Source organism: Carassius gibelio, chromosome A2 (genome assembly GCF_023724105.1).
Source record: "Carassius gibelio isolate Cgi1373 ecotype wild population from Czech Republic chromosome A2, carGib1.2-hapl.c, whole genome shotgun sequence".
In the NCBI taxonomy this organism is placed as follows: Eukaryota; Metazoa; Chordata; class Actinopteri; order Cypriniformes; family Cyprinidae; genus Carassius; species Carassius gibelio.
In genome coordinates, this window is record NC_068372.1 from 27,200,133 (window position 1) to 27,218,475 (window position 18,343).

Below are 18,343 nucleotides of genomic sequence, written 5' to 3' on the forward strand. Positions count from 1 at the left end.
TTACTGCATGTACTGTTTATCATTTTACAGTTAAACAACTCAAAGAAGCACTACAGGCTTGAATTAAATAATCTACATTTATAGCAGAAATACATTAGTTCCTATATTTTGCAAATAGTTTGCATTCATGGTGACCATGCTGACTTTTTTTACTGCAGATTTTTTTGATTTGTGTGTGATTAGAGTGTGGGTGTGCTGTTATTATCTGCAACACTATCAGAGAAGTTCACACGCTGAGATGTTTACTATGTCTATCAATATATAAAGGGGAAGATTTAATAAACAATTAATTTTTGAATGCTTTTGAATTATCTTAAAGGTAACATGGACATGATTTTTTTGTTTCCACCGTTTCAGATTAAAGGTACAAAGCTTTCACAGAGGTGGTGCAATTAGGTACAAAAGCTATAATGTCCCTTTTTACTCTTATTTTCCATTGAATGCTAAATTACTACTTTAAAAGTACATGTACCAAAAGTGAACATATTAGTACCTTTTGAAAGGGTAGCATCCCAGTGACCATTTGGAATTTTTCCCAAAAGAGTTTCTTTTTTTAGACAAGAGGTTGTAACAAACAAGCACAAACTTTGAAGTTTGCATCTGACCTGATTTAATTAAACTGGTTTGCATTGGACTACACGTCAAAACATATCAACACCGCAAAGTAGAATTTGCTACTCTTAAATATCTGCTTGTAAATGCAGTTCACTTACTAACACCTCCCACTATTTCCTGTCAACCAACAAGTGGAACTAAAAAAAGGTACCACACAGGAAAATAATCGTTACAGAGCCATTTCACATTTCGGCAAAGCAGTTCTCTTCAATTCGCCTGTATCTTTGGAAAAATGGCACCCATCAGCACAGATAACTGCAGCACATCTCATTTCAGATATCCACTTTTCACTTCCACCTACAGCATCGTGCTGCTGTTCGGATTCCCTTTGAACTCGGTGTCTCTTTGGGTACTGGTTTGTCGGAATGGCTTGAGGAAATCTGTTCCGGTGATTTACATGGCCAACCTGGCTTTATCGGACCTGCTTTTCATTCTTTCCCTGCCCTTTCGGATCATCTACTTCGCCACAGGTGAATGGAAGCTGGGAAACACTCTGTGCATGATTCCAGGGACCCTGTTTGCCGTCAACATCTACTCCAGCTCCTTGTTCATCACACTCATTAGTGTGGACAGGATGCTGGCCGTGGTGTATCCACTGCGATCGAGACAACTACGAACGGTGCCGATGGCCTGGGTGTTTTGTGCGGTGGTGTGGCTGATCATCGCTGGATTGGCAGTGCCAACAGCCTTAAACCACCCTGAAAACAAGGACGAGACCTGTAATGTTACACGCTGTTTTGAGAAATACTCTGAAGACAACTGGAAGTATGGTTTCATAATCCTCTGCTTTACCACTTTCTTTGGTATTTTAGTACCGTTCTGCATTATTTTGGGCTGTACAGTGTCAGTCGTGCGGCAGCTGAAAGGGTACAGTATGGCGACTTCCTCGTGCAGCACCGAGCTGAGCAAAAGTAAGATTGTTAAGCTGTTTCTGTCTAACTTGCTCATCTATGCCATTTGTTTTATCCCATTTCACGTTGCTTTTATCCTCTTCGGCCTGAGTAAACGTCATTACTTGAATGGAGATAAATCTCTTGAGGTTTACTTTAACTTACAGACTGTTACCATGTGCATGGCCAGCACAAACAGCTGTCTGGACCCCTTGATCTACTATTTCAGCACAAAGAATATTCATGGCAGAAGCAGATGTGATTCTTCATCCAGAACCATTGGTCTCGGCCTGGTTCAGAGCATGAGTTGGAACGGACAGTAAAGCAACAAACCATCACAACTTCTTATGCTGTTGAGGTAAACAAGCTCTTTGTCTCAAAGGAAATGGTTATGTAAAAAACCGAAGTCTTAAACCAAAAGCTGACTCACGCAAGAGACAATAGCATGTCTCTGCTCAAGTACATCACATGCAACTCTTGTTTACCCATCATGTGCGTCTGAAAGTGGGTGAAAAGGGAACAAGTCACCAAATGTTGAGCCATTTTGCTTCAAAACCTGCCAATGTGATATAAATACTTTAATTTGTTCTGCATTGTTGCTCTTGCATTGTTGCATATCATCAACTAAGCTATCTATATTTGCTTGTCATTGAGAACCAAGGGCTGTAGCTACTGTGAAAACTTTTGGCCCCTCTGGTTGTATATTACAATGTTTAGCTGCATTAGCTGTATTTCTACCAGCATTACCATTGAAAACCTGTTAAGTTTGTCTTTTTTTTCTGTGTTTTTGTGTCATTGAAGAATTCTTTTGAACTGCATCTCTTTTTCCCCCGAGATTGCGCTGAAGTTATGCAGAGTATTATGTCTGCACTTTTACTTTTGTGTCATGCATTATGTTGGTAGAAATAAAACGAACGTTTCTCTTCTCAGTTAAGATCTGCATAGTGATGATTCATTTGACTTCAACTGATGTGTGAAAAAATTAGAAACATTTCACATGGTTGAACAAAGCTTACAGGCTGGCAAAGGGAAGTGAAAATTTCGAATCAACAGCTTTCAAGTCCACACCCTCTCCTGTTGTTTCACATGAGGGATGTTTTTTTATGTTGTGGTTTGTGGGCCAAGTGTTCTGAAAGGTCTCTTGCATGCTATCACATACTGTATCTTAAATGATCAACAGAGCGAGAGTAGGGTTTCAGCAGTTTATTAATGGATTTTACAATTTACAAAGCAGCATCAAACCAAACGCCTCATTTATTCCAGACAAAACCAGTTGTTGCTACACCAGTATGTGGAAGATGAACAAATAAATTAAATGGTACAATTAGAAAAAGTGCAAGCAATATGAAATGATTCCACCTCAGATGAGGTCTAAAGATCTACCATTATTCATGGATGGACCGTACATAAAAAAAAAGAGGAATAGGAACAGCAAGGAAGAGATTTCTGCACATCTGTGCCTAAGATAATTCACCTTTAACTTAAAAAAACAGCCCGTTCTTATCAGTGCATTTAGAGATTATGAAACATTTCAAACCAACATCCGGTGGCTAGTTTTTCACATTTTTCTACAAACTTTATTCACATGTATTAAAGAGCAACACACAGAATATTTGAACATGATAAACTGCTCAGATGACCAACATCACTACAAAGAAATGGACATCAAGTTAGGAAATCCAAGAAAAGAAAACTTATATTGCTTATATCATGTTCAAAAACTCACACTATGACTTAAAAATCAAGCTTAAAGTCATACATTTCTAAAATATGAGGTATACATCTTTTGGCATTGAAGACAATTTTCTAATACTGGATTTCTTAGCTAACAGAAAGAAGATGAACAAAATGTTTGAATAAATGAAACTCCACGAAAACCAACGGTCTACACAAACCGAGGCTTTACAGAGAAAAAAAAGAAAATGCAAATCATTCATCAGGGCATGCCAGACGTTTGAGAATAATCTCACAGTTATATTTGAGGAAACAACCCCACTGAGAAAAAAAAACACTACAACCTGAGAGTGAAATAAAACAACGATCTAGACAATGTGCTTCAGAGTATGCAAATCAAAAATTCTCAAAATTTAATTTAGACAAAGACAAAAAAAAAAAAAAAAAAAAAAAAACATGGGTGAAACCAAAAACAAAATGTAATTAGTTTATTCTTGGAAAACCTGAACCAAGAAAACACAAATATGGCATTATTTAACATTATGTACAGGTTTATCATTCTGATAAAGTGCTGTTAAGCTGGACAGATGGGGACGGGTCAGTTTTGGGTTGTGCTCAGTAGAGTTGAGGGGAAGGGAGGGAAACTACAGCAGGAGTCGGTCGCAAATCTTGGTCTCTACGACAAACGTGTTCTCGAAGTGCCGGATGCTGTGACAGTTCCTGGTCTCCCGCTTATCGACGCCTGAGGAAGAAACAGATTCGAGTTGAGTCATTTATTTCTGAAAAGGCTCAATTTTCAGCATCATTACTCCAGTCTTCATGGTCTCTTGATCCTTCAGAAATAATTCTAATATGCTAATTTGGAAAGAGTTTAATTATTATCAATGTTAAAAGCAGTTGTGCTGCTTAATATATTAGTGGAAATAGTAATCCATTTAATATAAGATTATTTGATGAATAGAAAGTTCTAAAGAATACAATTTATTTTAAATAATGTCTTAACTGTCATTTAAAAAAATCACTTTAATGCATCCTTTCAAATTTCTTTCACAAAAAAAAAAAAAAAAAAAAAAAAAAAAAAAAAAAAAAAAAAAAATTAACACATTACCCCAAACCTTTGAATAGAATTAGTTAATACAATTTAACTACTAGGTAATTCGGTTAACCAAATACATAAATAGCAACCCATTTAATACCTTTTTATTTCTAATTTACGAATTTTTTTTGTTTCAAACTGAAAATGTTTTACAGTTTGATTCATCTCGGAGTTGGTCATTTGGTCAGACATTCTCTAAGTAAAAAACCCATTTTTGAGAAGTTGAACTGGGTGGTCACGCTCTAGGTGTGGGACATGTTGCAAGACAAGTTCTATTTCCTGTGGTTTCAGACACCATCTGCGGAAGGATGAGTGAGAGGAAGTCCTTAAGGAACTAAACTACCACTCCCACACCGCATCACTTCCCACACCACAGAGAGATGCCCTCTGATCCAAACAACAGCTCCCACAATGCATCAGTGCCTGACGTGCGTCACATCCCCCTCTGTGTGGTTTCCTAACTAGAGATGTTCTCTACAATTGTGAGTCACGCTTACACACCTACGTGCGCACGCATTAATCAGGATGAAGATCGGTGTCAATGTGCCATGCGCAAAAAAACAAAGCACACAGCACATCCCCAGATCAACCTGAATGCAACATTTAATGTTAGATTAAAGCAGTCGGACTCATTAAAATGAGGAACTTGCTGTTGTGTTATCAGCAAGATAACTAGGTGGATAAAAATTTGAAAAAAAATAAATTAATTAACAAATGCTGACAAACAACCACAGATACATATCTTGTAAGTTCAAGTAATAAACAACATGCAAAAAAATAGAAGGCGAAGATAAAAACTATTACATGTTCTCTATTGTTTAAAATAACGGTTTTCTGTTTGAATATTTTAAAATGAAATTTTACCTGTAACAAGTTTTTAGTATCATTACTCCAATCAGTGTCTCTTCAGAAATCATTCAGATTCTGATTTGGTGCTCAAACATTTCCTATCATCCATGTTGAAAACAGTTGTGGTGCTTCATATTATTGTGAAAACTGATAAACTACTATTCAAAAGGTTTTAATACTTCTATTCAACAATAATTTTTTTAATGGATTAAAGTCATATAAAAGTGACATTTAGAAATGTTACAAAAAAAATGTCAAATACTGCTCTTCTAATTTCTGATTAAAGAGTAAAAAAACTAAAACAACAACAGTAACAGTTTCTAGCCTTGGCGAGTCTTCTTTCAAACACATTAAAAATCATATTTATTTGAATCTTATGTAATACTACTAATAATAATAATATTCATCAAGATGTGAAGAAACTCACGTCTTTGGCTGTTCCGGCGTCTCAGTCTGTAGGTTTCTTTTCCATAACAGAGCCGGTGGATGAAGGGTCCCAGCTGACGCATGTTCCTAATGCGCCCCGTCACCACCATATCTTCCTGAATGATGTAGGTCTGGGGTAAATACATCCCCCGCTGTCAAAACAGGGATAAATACAAACGGTCACATGGGGCTACAGGCTTCATTCCATCAACACTGACACACTGATGAATCAAACAGATCAGAAATCTGTGTCGCCTCCGCTAGGGAAGTGACAAACTCCTTTTAGGGGTTGCACGCATTGACTTTTCCCCCTTTGTTTTGTGTAACCATCTTTATATTGAAATAATTAAAAATAAAAATAATAATTTTGTAAATAATTTTACTAGAATAAATGTTTACGTTTTTCTTTATTAAAAAATAAATATTAAATTCTACACTAAATAAGTTTTATACACTAATTGTTATACACTATTAACAATTGATTTCTGAAGATACAGTTTACCCTTCAGAAATCATTCATGAAATCCTTTAATATTTCACCTCAAACACAAACTGAGACCTTTTGTTTGCGTGTTACATAACACTTTATGTAATCGGTTACCTTGACATTGACAAGCATCTCCCACAGGTTCCTGGGTGCCATGACGATAGTCGTGTTGAGCTCAATAACGTAGCACTTATCCAGAGCGATGTCGTAATAAGCTGTGAGTCCCTGTGTTAACGAGAAACAACAACACCTCCGTTAATAACGACTCTAGAATCACATGAACAAAATGATACATTCATCACTGTATAAAAGTTTCAACTCAAGTTTAAATTAATACTTTTTCTCAGCAAGGATGCATTAAATTGATCAACAGTGACAGTAGCAAGATTTTGATTTCAAATAAATGCTGTTCTTTTGAATGGTCTATGCATCAATGAAAACATTTATCAGGGTTTCTATAGAAATATAAAAAAATAAAATAAAATAAAAACACGACATATTAGAATGATTTCTGAAGAATCACGTGACATTGAAGACTGGAGTAATGATGCTGAACATTCAGCTTTGCATTACAGGAATAAATAACATTTTCCAATATGGTCACATAGAAAATAAGTCTTAAATTAAATTTAAATTTCACAATATTACTGTTTCTAATGCACTTTGGGTCAATTAAATAGAGCTGGAAGAACAAAATGTTCTGCTTTTTTACCAGACTGACATTCTAGTGGATGTACAGCTTCTGGGGAACTTGGAAACGTGGCTTTCACAGAAACGTTTGCATGTACTCCTGAGCCTGGCACATTGCGCTGAATATTAAACAATGATTTCAGCAGACAAAAGGTTCACAGTCCATCTGGGGGAGCCGTGATGACTAACAGCGTCTTTTGTACAGCCAGAGAACTAGAAGAAACTGTACCAGAGCTAAATGTTCAGAACTTCACTTCAAGTGCTTCCAGGAAAGATCCTCACCCTGTGGAAGTCGTGAATGATGTCAGCCGGGTCGCTGCTTCCGAAGTCGGGCACAGGAACGCTGATCTGCTCGTAGTTGTCATCCAGGTAGATGCCGACGTTCTCCTCCAGCTCCTGCCTTCCGAGTAATGGGGCGAACAGGGGGTCCTCGTACATCACCCGACAGTGGAACAAACTGTCCTCTGGGATCTGGGAGGGAAGCAGAGGGCTTCAAAAGAGGGCACTTGAACCAGTTAAGTGAAATGAAGACTGAGTAAAAGATCCAGTAAGGTGTTGCTATGGTGATCGCTATGGCAATGAACTTGAATAAGCTTGTTTGTGATAGAGTAAAAGATGATTAACAGATGCAGTGACGTCTGGCGTCTCACCTGGGGGATGAAGTAGTAGCGGTACAGGCATACAGACGCCAGGATCAAGCCTGACAGGAAGATCACCAAGCCAGGCACGACGCACCAAAGGCCTCTAAAGGAAGACTTCTTAGATTTAACCGGGAGCACCAACTCCTCCTGCTGGGAAACAAAACAACTTCATTTAATTTGAGAGAGAGAGAGATATATATATATATATATATATATATATATTTTTTTTTTTTTTTAAGTTGTTAACCAAATAATTTCGGGTCACACTGATTTACATTGTAATGGGAAAAAATAAAATAAATAAATAAATAAATAAATAAAGGACATCAGTGGGACCCAAACACAACATTGTTCTAAATATCTCCTTTTGTGCTCTACAGAAAAAAAAAAAAAAATGACATTCATGTTTCGACTGACATGATTATTAATTTTGGGTGGTTTTGTTTTCCAGTCCAAATGTCTAAACATTCATAAATCATTCAAGATACATTTACATGGAAAAAAGAATGAGATTATTTTTCATAACCTATTAACAAATATTTGTTCTTGTTTTAAGCATTACTTGACACTTCCCAGAAATCAAGTCATTTTCAGTTATCTGTAACAAAAACACTTAAGAAAATTATTATCCCACTGACATATATTTTTTCCTTTTAAGCATAAATTCACTTCATTTTATAAAATTTTTCAATAAAAGAGACTTTTTTTTTTAATCGAAGCAATCTTCCTATTTCAAGTTAATATATCTTGATTATATATTTTTTTTAGATACGCGTAATGAGAAACGAGACAAAAATACCAAGCAAGAAAATAATTTTTTTGCAGTGCATTACTTTCAGCACCTAACTGCGCCAAGAAATAAGTCATGGCAGCATCTCAAGACGTCAGGTGGCGTGAGCAATCCATCCGCCTCCAGTCTCTCAGAGACGCTGGTGCCGAGGACACCGGCTCGGATCGGCCCACGCAGGCTCTGGATCATCGTGAATCAAACAGACTTGCTGACAGAGCTACTATCTCCGCCTGGCAGAGGGATATTTTTAGACATGCACTGTACTTCCACTCTCCTTATTTGTACAGGAGTTCCTATCTACGTAGGGAGGACACACAGCAGCAGCGGGTAGGAGACGGTGTGTGGGAACCAGGCTGAAAATAACCGCTCTAATAAGATTGGATGAATCCACGTCATTTTCACTCTACTAGGGAAGATGAATGCAGGCACATGAATTTGAATGAATTAAAAATGTGACGCACTAGAGAAGGGAACGTTCTGAGTCGCCCACAAATGTCCTACATAATAAATGATTGTAGATTTCAGTTGAATTCTAATAAATAGACTTTATTTAGCTTTTTAGTTAAAATCCTACAGATCTGGTGCAATTTAACAGCTTCCAATGACTCTAAACTGATGCATTCTCAGAGATGAGAAATTTATTAAATCTGTTGTCTGCATCATATTCCTCTTTAGCCAATTACAACACTCAGATAAAAAGACTGATGCCAGGCATCCATCTTGTGAAGGCAAAGATCCTATTTCACCCCGGCTGGCAGGATCCAGCATGTGCCTGTTCGGGTTGGAGCGAGTACTGAGCGTTCCAGGCACATCAGAACAAAAGGCTGCGGTCATCTGCACTGTTACAGCGCAAGTCAAGTGATGATAAAAGGTTTGCAGTTGAATAGCTATCATGGGAACAAATAGTAAGTGTCCAAGTAGAGAACACACAGACACAAATGCAGCTCAAGCCGATTTGTTCGGCACTAATCTGCAGTGAGGGATGATGTGATGTCATCCTGCTGTGCATCTCAATATCTATCAGCTCGTATCTATCAGCTGTTAAACAAAGCAGTCGAAGCCTGCCAACATGTATAACATGTACTTTAATATTAATACATTTATAAAAGTCTGTGTTGTTCAGTTATGACATTAGACATCTGATATTTATAATTCTGTAACAGGCAAATAAAGCCAGAAATTGATGCATTTACAGAAATAAGAAAATTGTGAAATTTACTGTCAGCATCATTTTTTTTCCTGTCAATTCCAATCGATGTTTTCCTGTGCATCTAAAAGCTGCTTCAAATCTATAATGCACAATCCATTTTTACATTATTTTTTGCTTCAAACATGCACAAGCCTGTCAAAGTGAATAATATTTAATGGAATAACAATAATTTTCATCATTTATGATTATTTTTGTTATACAATAATATTATATTTAGATATTATAGATTAGATCAGTTTTGTCTTTTAATAGCCTTACGTTTAGAGACATAATGGCAAAGTCCAACTATTACAATTTTGTTTCCCCTGAAGCAGAAGTTTAGCATAAATATGAATTGAAATAAAATTTGCTTTTTTACATTTTGGATTTGTTTTTGCAATGAGGAACGAGACAAAGCAAAGGATGGTTTCACAGCAGGTAACAAAACAATAGACATTAATGAGTAACGTTAGCTATTTAAATAGGAAGCTGAAACTCACGTGAGAGTAGGGCATGTGAATTTCCTCTTTGTCTCCATCGTTCTCCTTTTCAGGCTTCTGTGCAGTTACTTGCTGAAAAGATATCTTCACCATTTTGACGCTGCTTCCTAATTTTTTTGCGGTTAGGAGGACGTCCAGTAGTGCTGGAACCACAAAGGACGCTTCTGAGCTGTGAATGAAGCGCTCTACAGAGGGCGGGCGAACTTAAAGCGGATTCCCTCGCTTCCGGTGGACTTCAAAGTAAGAGTGCACCAATCGGCGTCTGCTTTCTAAAATTAGTATCACTTACAATTTTGACAGAATAAAAAAGATCTCGTCTATTAACCCGTTCAGATTCTAATTATGTTCCAAAGGACAAAATGACAACGCTTCATTCTTACTCTAAATACAACCATACATAATAATCATTCGGAGAAAATCACTTTTAAATCAGCACAAGAATAATCAATCCATCTATACATCCATTCTTTAAGATTTTCAATCTACAATCATTCCCATTACATTTTTTCCTGAGATAAAATGTTTAAGTTTTTAACATACAGAATTTTAATATATCCTACACAATGCCTATATTGCTTAACATGTTAAAGAAAAACCATCCTGCATAATAAATGTAACCTTTCAACATGGTATTATTGATGCAATTTAAAGATTTAAATTATGATGTTTTGCATTATTACGCAGTGATATACAATACATTATTGGTGCATAGTTAAAATATAAATCTAATCTAATAATATTTTCCATAACAATGATTGCGAGAAATCTTAATGGGCCAAGTTCATTTGTCAAATTAATAACCTTGAATAATTATATCAAAAGATTATCTCGCAATGGATGTGATAAACAAACAGAAACAGAAAATATACAATTTAATAACTTGCACATATTTAAAACCATTTTTAAATTGTACTTGGATATTGTGTGTGTATATATATATATATATATATATATATATATATATATATATATATATATATATATATATATATATATATACATTCATTCCCCGGATTTTTTCTAAATCAGGCATTCATCTGCACCTGGTCCCTTCTTGGACTTTTATTGTGGAATGTTTCCCACAAATGGACGTGCATTCCGGTTCTATTTTAGCCGTTTACGGAGCTCTACTACGCGTTCTGATTTGCATCAGACTGCCGGAAGTCAATAAATAACTTGACACTGATTAATGCTTTTTATGGCTCTGGTGCTGGTTATAATATATAAATTATAATCCACCAACAGCGCAAATTAAGCATAATCAAAAAAAAAAATCAGGTTATGAAACAGAAAATAATTTTTAATTTCATGTTTTATCATAGCACTGTGGGACTGTCGATTTAAAAGTTTTATTTTGTGACCTTCGATTATGCTGAGACTTAGAATTAGACAAAAGTGTATATATGGACCCCACAAAAGCTAGGCTCAATACATTCAGTAACTGTAATAAAATAAACATAACTCATTTGCTTTCTTGTGTTCACTAAAACAATGCGATGAATGTAACCAATTGTTTCTGACTTAAATGTTTAGTTTTAGGTAATCTTACATGGATGCTACATTTCAGCTGTACAATGTGCATAATAAAGCAAAGCACTGATGATGATGTCACACATACGCACACTGACGGCGCGCGCTGAAATCAGATCAACGCGTGAACTGAATTCCTGTAGCGGGCGCACTTTTGTTCTGTTTAATAAAATACATCTTGTATTTGTCATATTGGGGGTAAATTTATTATATTATTATGTGATGCATAAAAACTACCAATGTCTGGTTGCTTGCTATTCAGATTATGTTTTTGCCATTTATTCAATTATTTTAATTCAAAGAAATCTGAGCTGAAAAACTATCATATGAAATTGAAGTTTCGTCACTCTGTTCTAAGTTTAATGTCAAGATAATGTTTTTCTCTGAATACATTATTGACTTATGCAGTATAATATTGATCTATCTATCTATCTGTCTATCTTTCTTTCTTTCTAGGTAACCTACTTAGTGTAGTTGTAGGCTACTTAATTTTATTCACTAGACGGTCCTCTGGTCTATCTACAGGTTCACAGGACGGGTAGGTTTAAAGTGCCCAGACAAAGGCAAGGCTGTTGATTGGTTACCAGTCAGTGCATTCACATGTAAATCAGCCCTCATAAATGTCCCCCTTCAATAGCCCACTTTGAACAGTATATGTAGTACATGTTAGCACAGACTTTTGTCTTGAATTGGACCCGCCGACCATCTGCCCCCCATTCAGATCAGACGTCCTTTCAGCGGTCTCTAATACTGCAGCAATATGGCCCCTGCGTCCCGCAGTAACAGAGAAGAGGAGGATTTTTACGGAATAAAAGACAGAAAGGTACGCAACGCGTCTTTTTAACTGTAAAAGAAAATTTATCGACGTTTTCCATAAGTTAAACGCATTTCTCTATCCCTCTTCAGACGAGGAAGCCGCTGGTGGAGAAAAAGAGACGCGCCCGCATCAATGAAAGTTTACATGAGCTGAGGCTACTGCTAGCCAACCCGGATGTAAGTTTATTCATAGCTTCTTCAAACATATGAATCCCGCACCAACATACAGCGCAAAAAGCGTCGTTATTTATGTATTTATTTATTTTAGGCGCAGGGTAAAATTGAGAATGCAGAGGTGTTGGAAATGACCGTGAAGCGCGTGGAAAGTATCCTGCAGAACAAAGCGAAGGGTAAGGAGAGCTGTTATCAAGTTTCATACAGGCCTGCCGCATTTATAAACACCCCGAGTATTGTGCATTTGGGTCGTGACGTCACGCCGCTTCTCTCCTCCGCAGAAGTTGAAAGTGTGAACCGCGAAGCTAAAGAGCGGTTCGCCGCGGGCTACATCCAGTGCATGCACGAGGTGCACACCTTCGTGTCCAGCTGTCCGGGAATCGACGCGACCATCGCCGCCGACCTGCTCAACCACCTCCTGGAGTGCATGCCTCTGAAAGACGAGGATCGCTTTCAGCACACACTGTCAGATCTCGTGTTGGACTCTAGTAATTGTGGCACTTGGCCTGGCGAGGCGACTTACGCTGCGTTGTCGCCCGGTGACAGGAGCGAGGTCAGCAGCGGCTCCTCAGCCTTGTCCCCGGTCCCCTCCAGCACCTCCGGCGACGACCTTTGCTCGGACCTGGATGACACGGACACGGAGCACAGCCGAGTCTGGGTGGAAACCGGGGATCAAGCGCCAAGCGTGGCAACCGTGCATCTCTCCAAGCCCATGTGGAGACCGTGGTAGACAAATCAAAGTCGATTCATGAACAGTGTATTTTTAGTTAGAGCTTTTATAACATGCAGTAGTCCAGGAGTAACTTAACTTTATGATAAGACCACGGACAGTTCTACATAGGAATAGGGCAGCTGCAACAATTTTTTGTTTGTTTGTCATCGACCTGTGGTTAACTTACCCCTCAGAAGCTCTTCTTGGTGCAACAATGTGCATTTCAGTCCAGTCTTACGCAAAAAAAGTATGTTTATTTAATTGTGTATAACACTTTAAGGATAGATAAGGTCCAGGGAGTATTTCCCCATCTTTAATTATCGTAGACTAGGATGTAAATATTTCAATGTCGTGGATATAGATTAAAAAAGATGTATGTTATCATTACGATGAAGTAGACAAATTTTGAAAAACAAAATGGAAATATCAGATGTTATGACGTTTAATGTGTTTTATATGTGATTTGTGATTTCAATAAAACATTTTGATTTCCTTACTGTAAAAAGTGTCATGTTAAGTTAAGGTCATGCGAATTTGAGGCTTTTCTCGGAACTGAGCAAATGTAATGCAGTTTTTTTTTTTACAGATACTATTGCTTTACTAAAAAAAAGTGAATGTCCGCTTTGGCCCTTCAGACGTGTAAAACATAAGTAATTGACGATTAATCAGCTGCGCGACAGAACTGATTGACACTATAAGGTGTCATGTGGTGCTAAATATCTTGACTACGTGTTACAGGTCAAGTCTGCCATCAAAAATAGGTGTTTGTAGATTAGATGTATTTAATGATAAGCGGTAACTGTGGTTGTAATGTTGTTGTAAGGGAAAGATCATAAAACCTGCAACCAATGTTATAGGCCTGTAAGTCCATTTACATCGCTCACGGTTTCCCGTTTGACCGATTAATATTGTAACCACTTTTCAGCCTTTACATAGAAATAAATACAAAGTAAAAGTCCATGTAATTAGCACACTAACAAAAGGCGAACGTTACAACAGATAGACCAAGTTTGTTATAAGCTTAGGTTTTCGCGTGGATTCTGTTTGAATTAGACGTCAATAAAAAATATAAAAATAGTACATTATTTACATTACATTGTTTTAAATTCGCAATTCACAGGCATATCTTAATACCACAAAACAATTTAAAGGTTTACTTTTAAAAGGGTTAATTGACGGTTAGGCTATTAGCTGTAACCAGAGCCGTTAAATCTATTTTCAACGGCTCTGGCTGTACTAGGCCTGCGCGACCAAGCCGATAGCGCCTGACAAAAAATAAATAAATAATAATAATAAATAACAACACTGATTCATGTCTGATTAAAGAATCCAGACTGAGTTTGGATAACCAGTTACGTTAGTTTTAAGACACGTTCAGTGTCTTAGTTTATATAAATCATTAGTTTTTGACAACCAGAGCACTTGAACGCCAAATCCACATTTAGGCTAATGTTCTCAGAATGATGACAGGTTATAACCTATTACGTCACTGCGTTCATTGCATCAGGGCTTGGGTTTTCGCTGTCTGAAGTTTGTTGTCTTGGTAGGAGGCCTGAAGGAGCCATTCACACCTTCTATTCAAATTATCAGAGGTGTGAAAGAGAGGAACTAGCGCGTCTTTCATGTAGAGTCTGATCACATGAAGGGAAGCTGTGCATCGGATGTGCGCTGTAAAAAAAAAAAAAAAAAAAAACTATGTAACGGTTGTCTGACTTTGAACATATGGCTCAGAAATGGCCCCTCTGTTACAACAGTCCATTTGGGCAGGACTGTGTTGTAGGCTACAATAAAATGCAAATACATTTTATAGGCTACACAAAAGTAGCTAAATCTTTTATTCTTTTTTTTCATAGTCAACTATTTATTTCGTTTGTTTTTATTGCCATACTAGTATCTTTGGCTATTTTTATGGCAATATATATGTATTTTAAGACTCAAGAGTAACATACAGTAGTAGGCTAATGTAAAAACTTAGACATGAGAATAAAATAGACATGAAAAGGCATGTAAACAGTGTTTTATTTTTTTAATTCATCCATCAGTTTGTCAGGCTATTTTCAGCCAAAATTTGTACTAAGATGATTCTCAACTGTTATGAAAGATATAACAGCATATACTACTGTACTTTATGGAATATTTGTGTAAAATGCCCATAAATTGGTATTCCCATTCTCTACATATCTATACATTACACCTAATTTGCATATTAATGTGTTCTTGGGGCAAACCATAATGAAAAAAGAAGTGTAATCATGGGAATAACTAGCCTACTTGACAACATTTTCATAAGAATATCTAATTTCATAAGAATATTGATCTATAATTTCTTTCCCTATTGGTTTGTGTCACCTCAAAATGCCCGATTAAAATGCCATTTGCCCTGGTGTACTCTACAGAAAACATGTATGAAAATGATGCCGTTTTGTAACAAAAAGTCATATTTTAATGAGGTTTATTTATGACAGTTTGAAAATTAGCAAGACTTAAATGACAGTTACAAAACATTATCATATTAGTGCTTATATCAGTCACATTAAAAGAATGAAGGTGTTTGATCAATCCTCCAAACATTTGATATCTCTAAAAAGCCCTGAATGAGTTCTGTACTGGACATCCAGACTTAAAACTGTGGCATAGGGTCAGATAGAAATACAGTAAAATATAATGTCTTCTACAGAGGACAAAACTCTCGGGTTCCAGGAGGATATAACAAACACATACGATCTTTCATTTCAATATTTGGTTTAAACAATTACGATTATTCCTGAAACATCCATCAGAGAACTTTCGGATGAAAAATTATGCTAATTAAATTTAAAGCAGTATATTTCAATAAAATATGTAGATGGGTCTGACAGTCAACTTTAAATAAAATACTTAATTGTCTAAATTTCTTGTGAATATTTCTTTATGTAAAAATTTACATGATCTCACTTTGTAACGTAATGATATAAATCATGATCATAATACATGTAAAGGTGTGAAAAAATGCAGTGGTACATTCAATGTATGACTTATTCATATAAAACAATGCATATACACTTAAATGTTGATCTAAATAATAATTTACCAAAAAGTGCTTCAATTCATCCGTCCTCACAGACTGTTTTAAATACAGTAGGAAAAAACACATTAACAAGAGTAATTTGTAAAAAATAGACTTTAATTCAAATACACTTCAGCATGAAGAAACACCATATATTCACAAATTTGTAAGTGAATGAATGCAAGCACAATCATTCACAATGTGGCCATTAAAACCTTAATGCCAAGTTGACCTCCACAATAGTGTTTTAGTTCTTTTCAAAACAGAGACCTTTGAACCTGATATTGAAATCTACCCATATGTCCGTAATGCTGGGGATTTATGGTCATTGTGTTCGTACAGCAGGTTTTCACAGGTTTAGGTAGGGACATGGGTAAGTAGATTCAGTCTAGGGCTTATAAGAGAGGAAAAATTTAACACTGAGGTTGTACATCGCAACAGACCATCAGATAGTCAATCTGAACAAGACAGCAGCACCTTAAACTCTTTAGCTTGAAATACTTCTCACATAAAAGAAAACTAATGCTACTAATACATTGTATTAAGCTCTCAACACATTCACTATCTGAACAAATAAGCTCAAGTGCTAAAGCAAAGTGATGCAAGTTATCATGGTTTGTGCCAATAATGTAGAGCACTTTCCTACAGTCCTAGTTTAATAAATAATAATCCAGCTCATAAATTACAAATCCCCAGTGTTAAATTGTGAATTTGAAAGGATATTGGAAAGATATCCAACAACACAACTATCAAACACCAGAATAATTGTTACAAGAGCTTATACATGGATTTAGAAGAAGAAAAACATATAAAACTGTAAAAAAAAAATGTTGGAAAGTAGAAATAAGTTAGTTTGTGTATATGCACATTAAGTGAAAAAAAAAAAAACATTGAAAAGGAGATATTAATATTACAATCTAACAGTGATAGTCATTGAACAGCACAGTCTGGCTTAAAAGACAGTTTAGATTGTCTGGAAATAATTCATTCACTCCGATTCATTCTCTCACTCATTCATTTATTCACACTTCTGTACACACTCACACAAACAAGCAACAGAACGAGTCTTCATGAAGGTCTGTGGCAGCGGCAGAAGCATTTATCTATGCTAAAATGTCCGCTTTGTACGAACAGACGAGGTTTGTATCTTCACAGGTGGAAAGAGGAGTTCAGTTCAGGTGACAGGACCGGGACAGCCATGTGTTTCTGAGTGTGTAGAGGCTTCACTGCTATTGGCCGGAGGCACCGTGACATCACTGCTTTCGGTTTCTCCCATGTGCAGATCTGGTGGATCCTCCTCAGTCAGGGTTTCACTCATCTCTTCACAGCCGACACACACCTGCAGATAAACACTGACTTTAGTCTGCATAGAGCTTGCAACCCATTTGACTTCTTTAATGTCTGTATTCTACTATTAAGAAAATATTGATTTCATCCATCTCGTATTGACTAGATAGTGAAATGTGGTAAAAATTTCTCAAGCAGCAAATCAGTATATCAGAATGATTTGTGAAGAATCATGTGACATGTGGAGCAATGGTGCTTAAAATTCAGCTTAGCATTATTTAAATGTCTCATTTGCTCAGTTTTAATATCAGTTAAATATCAGTGTATACAGACCTTGACGTCGATGGCTTTGGGCAGCCCACCTCTTCTCATCCAGGGATGCACCTCCACCAGCTCTCTCTTCTGCTCTTCAGTAAAGCGAGGCTGACTTTTCTGCATCTGCCGCAACTTCTCCCTGTCCTCCCTCAGAACCTTCTCGATGTCACTGCAAGAGGGAAAAAGATGTTTGTAATTTAACGTCAAGCCTGCGTCCATGAAAACCTGTAAAAAAACAACAAAAATAAAAACAATAAAAGTTTAAAAGCTACATACGCTTGAAACCAAATGAGGTTTGCTTATGATTTTAAAAGTGAAAGCCGAATAAAAGGCAAACACATACAAACTCAATCACTCAAATCTTACTACCACACCCTATTGGCAGATCTTTAACTTCCTGTTGTTTAAAAACGGGTTACACATTTTGTTTTGTGGGTCAGATTGACATGTTTTAGTGTTTGCCAAGCTACAATAAAGGTTTTCTGTTTTCATAATAAAAACTTTACAGCCTTTCCAAAACACGTTTTGAAATTCTGCATTCACAATCACTAGGTGAGAAATACTCACATTTTCAAGAAGAATTATTTTAAGTATTTCAAGCAGTTTAAAAACTGAG

General features: G+C 36.5%; 4 protein-coding genes across 9 annotated transcripts in view; 2 read left to right on the forward strand and 2 right to left on the reverse strand.

The window, feature by feature from the left end:
- The first annotated feature begins 749 nt into the window (after nt 1-749).
- On the forward strand, nt 750-2,439 carry LOC127935698 (lysophosphatidic acid receptor 6-like). Its single transcript, XM_052533796.1, has 2 exons — nt 750-1,334; nt 1,428-2,439. Exons 1-2 carry the CDS (start codon nt 848-850, stop codon nt 1,826-1,828), a joined length of 888 nt encoding a protein of 295 aa, XP_052389756.1. The 5' UTR covers nt 750-847; the 3' UTR covers nt 1,829-2,439.
- A 254-nt stretch (nt 2,440-2,693) lies between these two features.
- LOC127935745 (integral membrane protein 2C) lies at nt 2,694-9,992 on the reverse strand. Of its 2 annotated transcripts, none has more exons than XM_052533895.1 (6): nt 9,848-9,992; nt 7,378-7,515; nt 7,010-7,198; nt 6,152-6,262; nt 5,552-5,702; nt 2,694-3,921 (listed from the first exon to the last, which is right to left on the reverse strand). In XM_052533895.1, the coding sequence occupies exons 1-6, from the start codon at nt 9,938-9,940 to the stop codon at nt 3,824-3,826; spliced, it is 780 nt and encodes a 259-aa protein (XP_052389855.1). In that variant the 5' UTR covers nt 9,941-9,992; the 3' UTR covers nt 2,694-3,823. The 2 variants fall into 2 exon arrangements, with proteins under 2 accessions (XP_052389855.1, XP_052389846.1); XM_052533886.1 differs by having other exon boundaries at nt 7,378-7,518; nt 9,848-9,989.
- Nucleotides 9,966-13,584, forward strand: LOC127935764 (transcription cofactor HES-6-like). 2 transcript variants are annotated; one of them, XM_052533927.1, is made up of 5 exons: nt 9,966-10,087; nt 11,903-12,200; nt 12,284-12,370; nt 12,462-12,543; nt 12,649-13,584. In XM_052533927.1, exons 2-5 carry the CDS (start codon nt 12,138-12,140, stop codon nt 13,095-13,097), a joined length of 681 nt encoding a protein of 226 aa, XP_052389887.1. In that variant the 5' UTR covers nt 9,966-10,087; nt 11,903-12,137; the 3' UTR covers nt 13,098-13,584. The 2 variants fall into 2 exon arrangements, with proteins under 2 accessions (XP_052389887.1, XP_052389878.1); XM_052533918.1 differs by lacking the exon at nt 9,966-10,087 and having other exon boundaries at nt 11,809-12,200.
- Nucleotides 13,585-16,221: 2,637 nt separating this feature from the next.
- The window catches only part of LOC127935330 (period circadian protein homolog 2), a 34,361-nt gene continuing 32,239 nt past the window's right edge, over nt 16,222-18,343 (reverse strand). For all 4 annotated transcript variants that reach the window (XM_052533132.1, XM_052533116.1, XM_052533124.1 and 1 more), the window contains 2 exons: nt 17,746-17,896; nt 16,222-17,464 (listed from right to left, as the gene is read on the reverse strand). In XM_052533132.1, coding sequence (XP_052389092.1) covers nt 17,300-17,464; nt 17,746-17,896 — 316 coding nt within the window. In that variant the 3' untranslated portion in view covers nt 16,222-17,299. The remainder of the gene's footprint in view (nt 17,465-17,745; nt 17,897-18,343) is intronic.

Coding starts and splice junctions, on each gene's coding strand:
- LOC127935764 (XM_052533927.1), top strand. CDS start 12,138: ATGGCCCCTGCGTCCCGCAGTAACAGAGAAGAGGAGGATTTTTACGGA. Junction 12,371..12,461: donor TACTGCTAGCCAACCCGGAT/GTAAGTTTATTC, acceptor TATTTATTTTAG/GCGCAGGGTAAAATTGAGAA. Junction 12,544..12,648: donor CCTGCAGAACAAAGCGAAGG/GTAAGGAGAGCT, acceptor TCTCCTCCGCAG/AAGTTGAAAGTGTGAACCGC.
- LOC127935745 (XM_052533886.1), bottom strand. CDS start 9,940: ATGGTGAAGATATCTTTTCAGCAAGTAACTGCACAGAAGCCTGAAAAG. Junction 7,199..7,377: donor GCTACTACTTCATCCCCCAG/GTGAGACGCCAG, acceptor CTTCCCTCCCAG/ATCCCAGAGGACAGTTTGTT. Junction 3,922..5,551: donor ACGCCGGAACAGCCAAAGAC/GTGAGTTTCTTC, acceptor TTTCTTCCTCAG/GCGTCGATAAGCGGGAGACC.
- LOC127935698 (XM_052533796.1), top strand. CDS start 848: ATGGCACCCATCAGCACAGATAACTGCAGCACATCTCATTTCAGATAT. Junction 1,335..1,427: donor TGAAAACAAGGACGAGACCT/GTAATGTTACAC, acceptor TTGGTATTTTAG/TACCGTTCTGCATTATTTTG.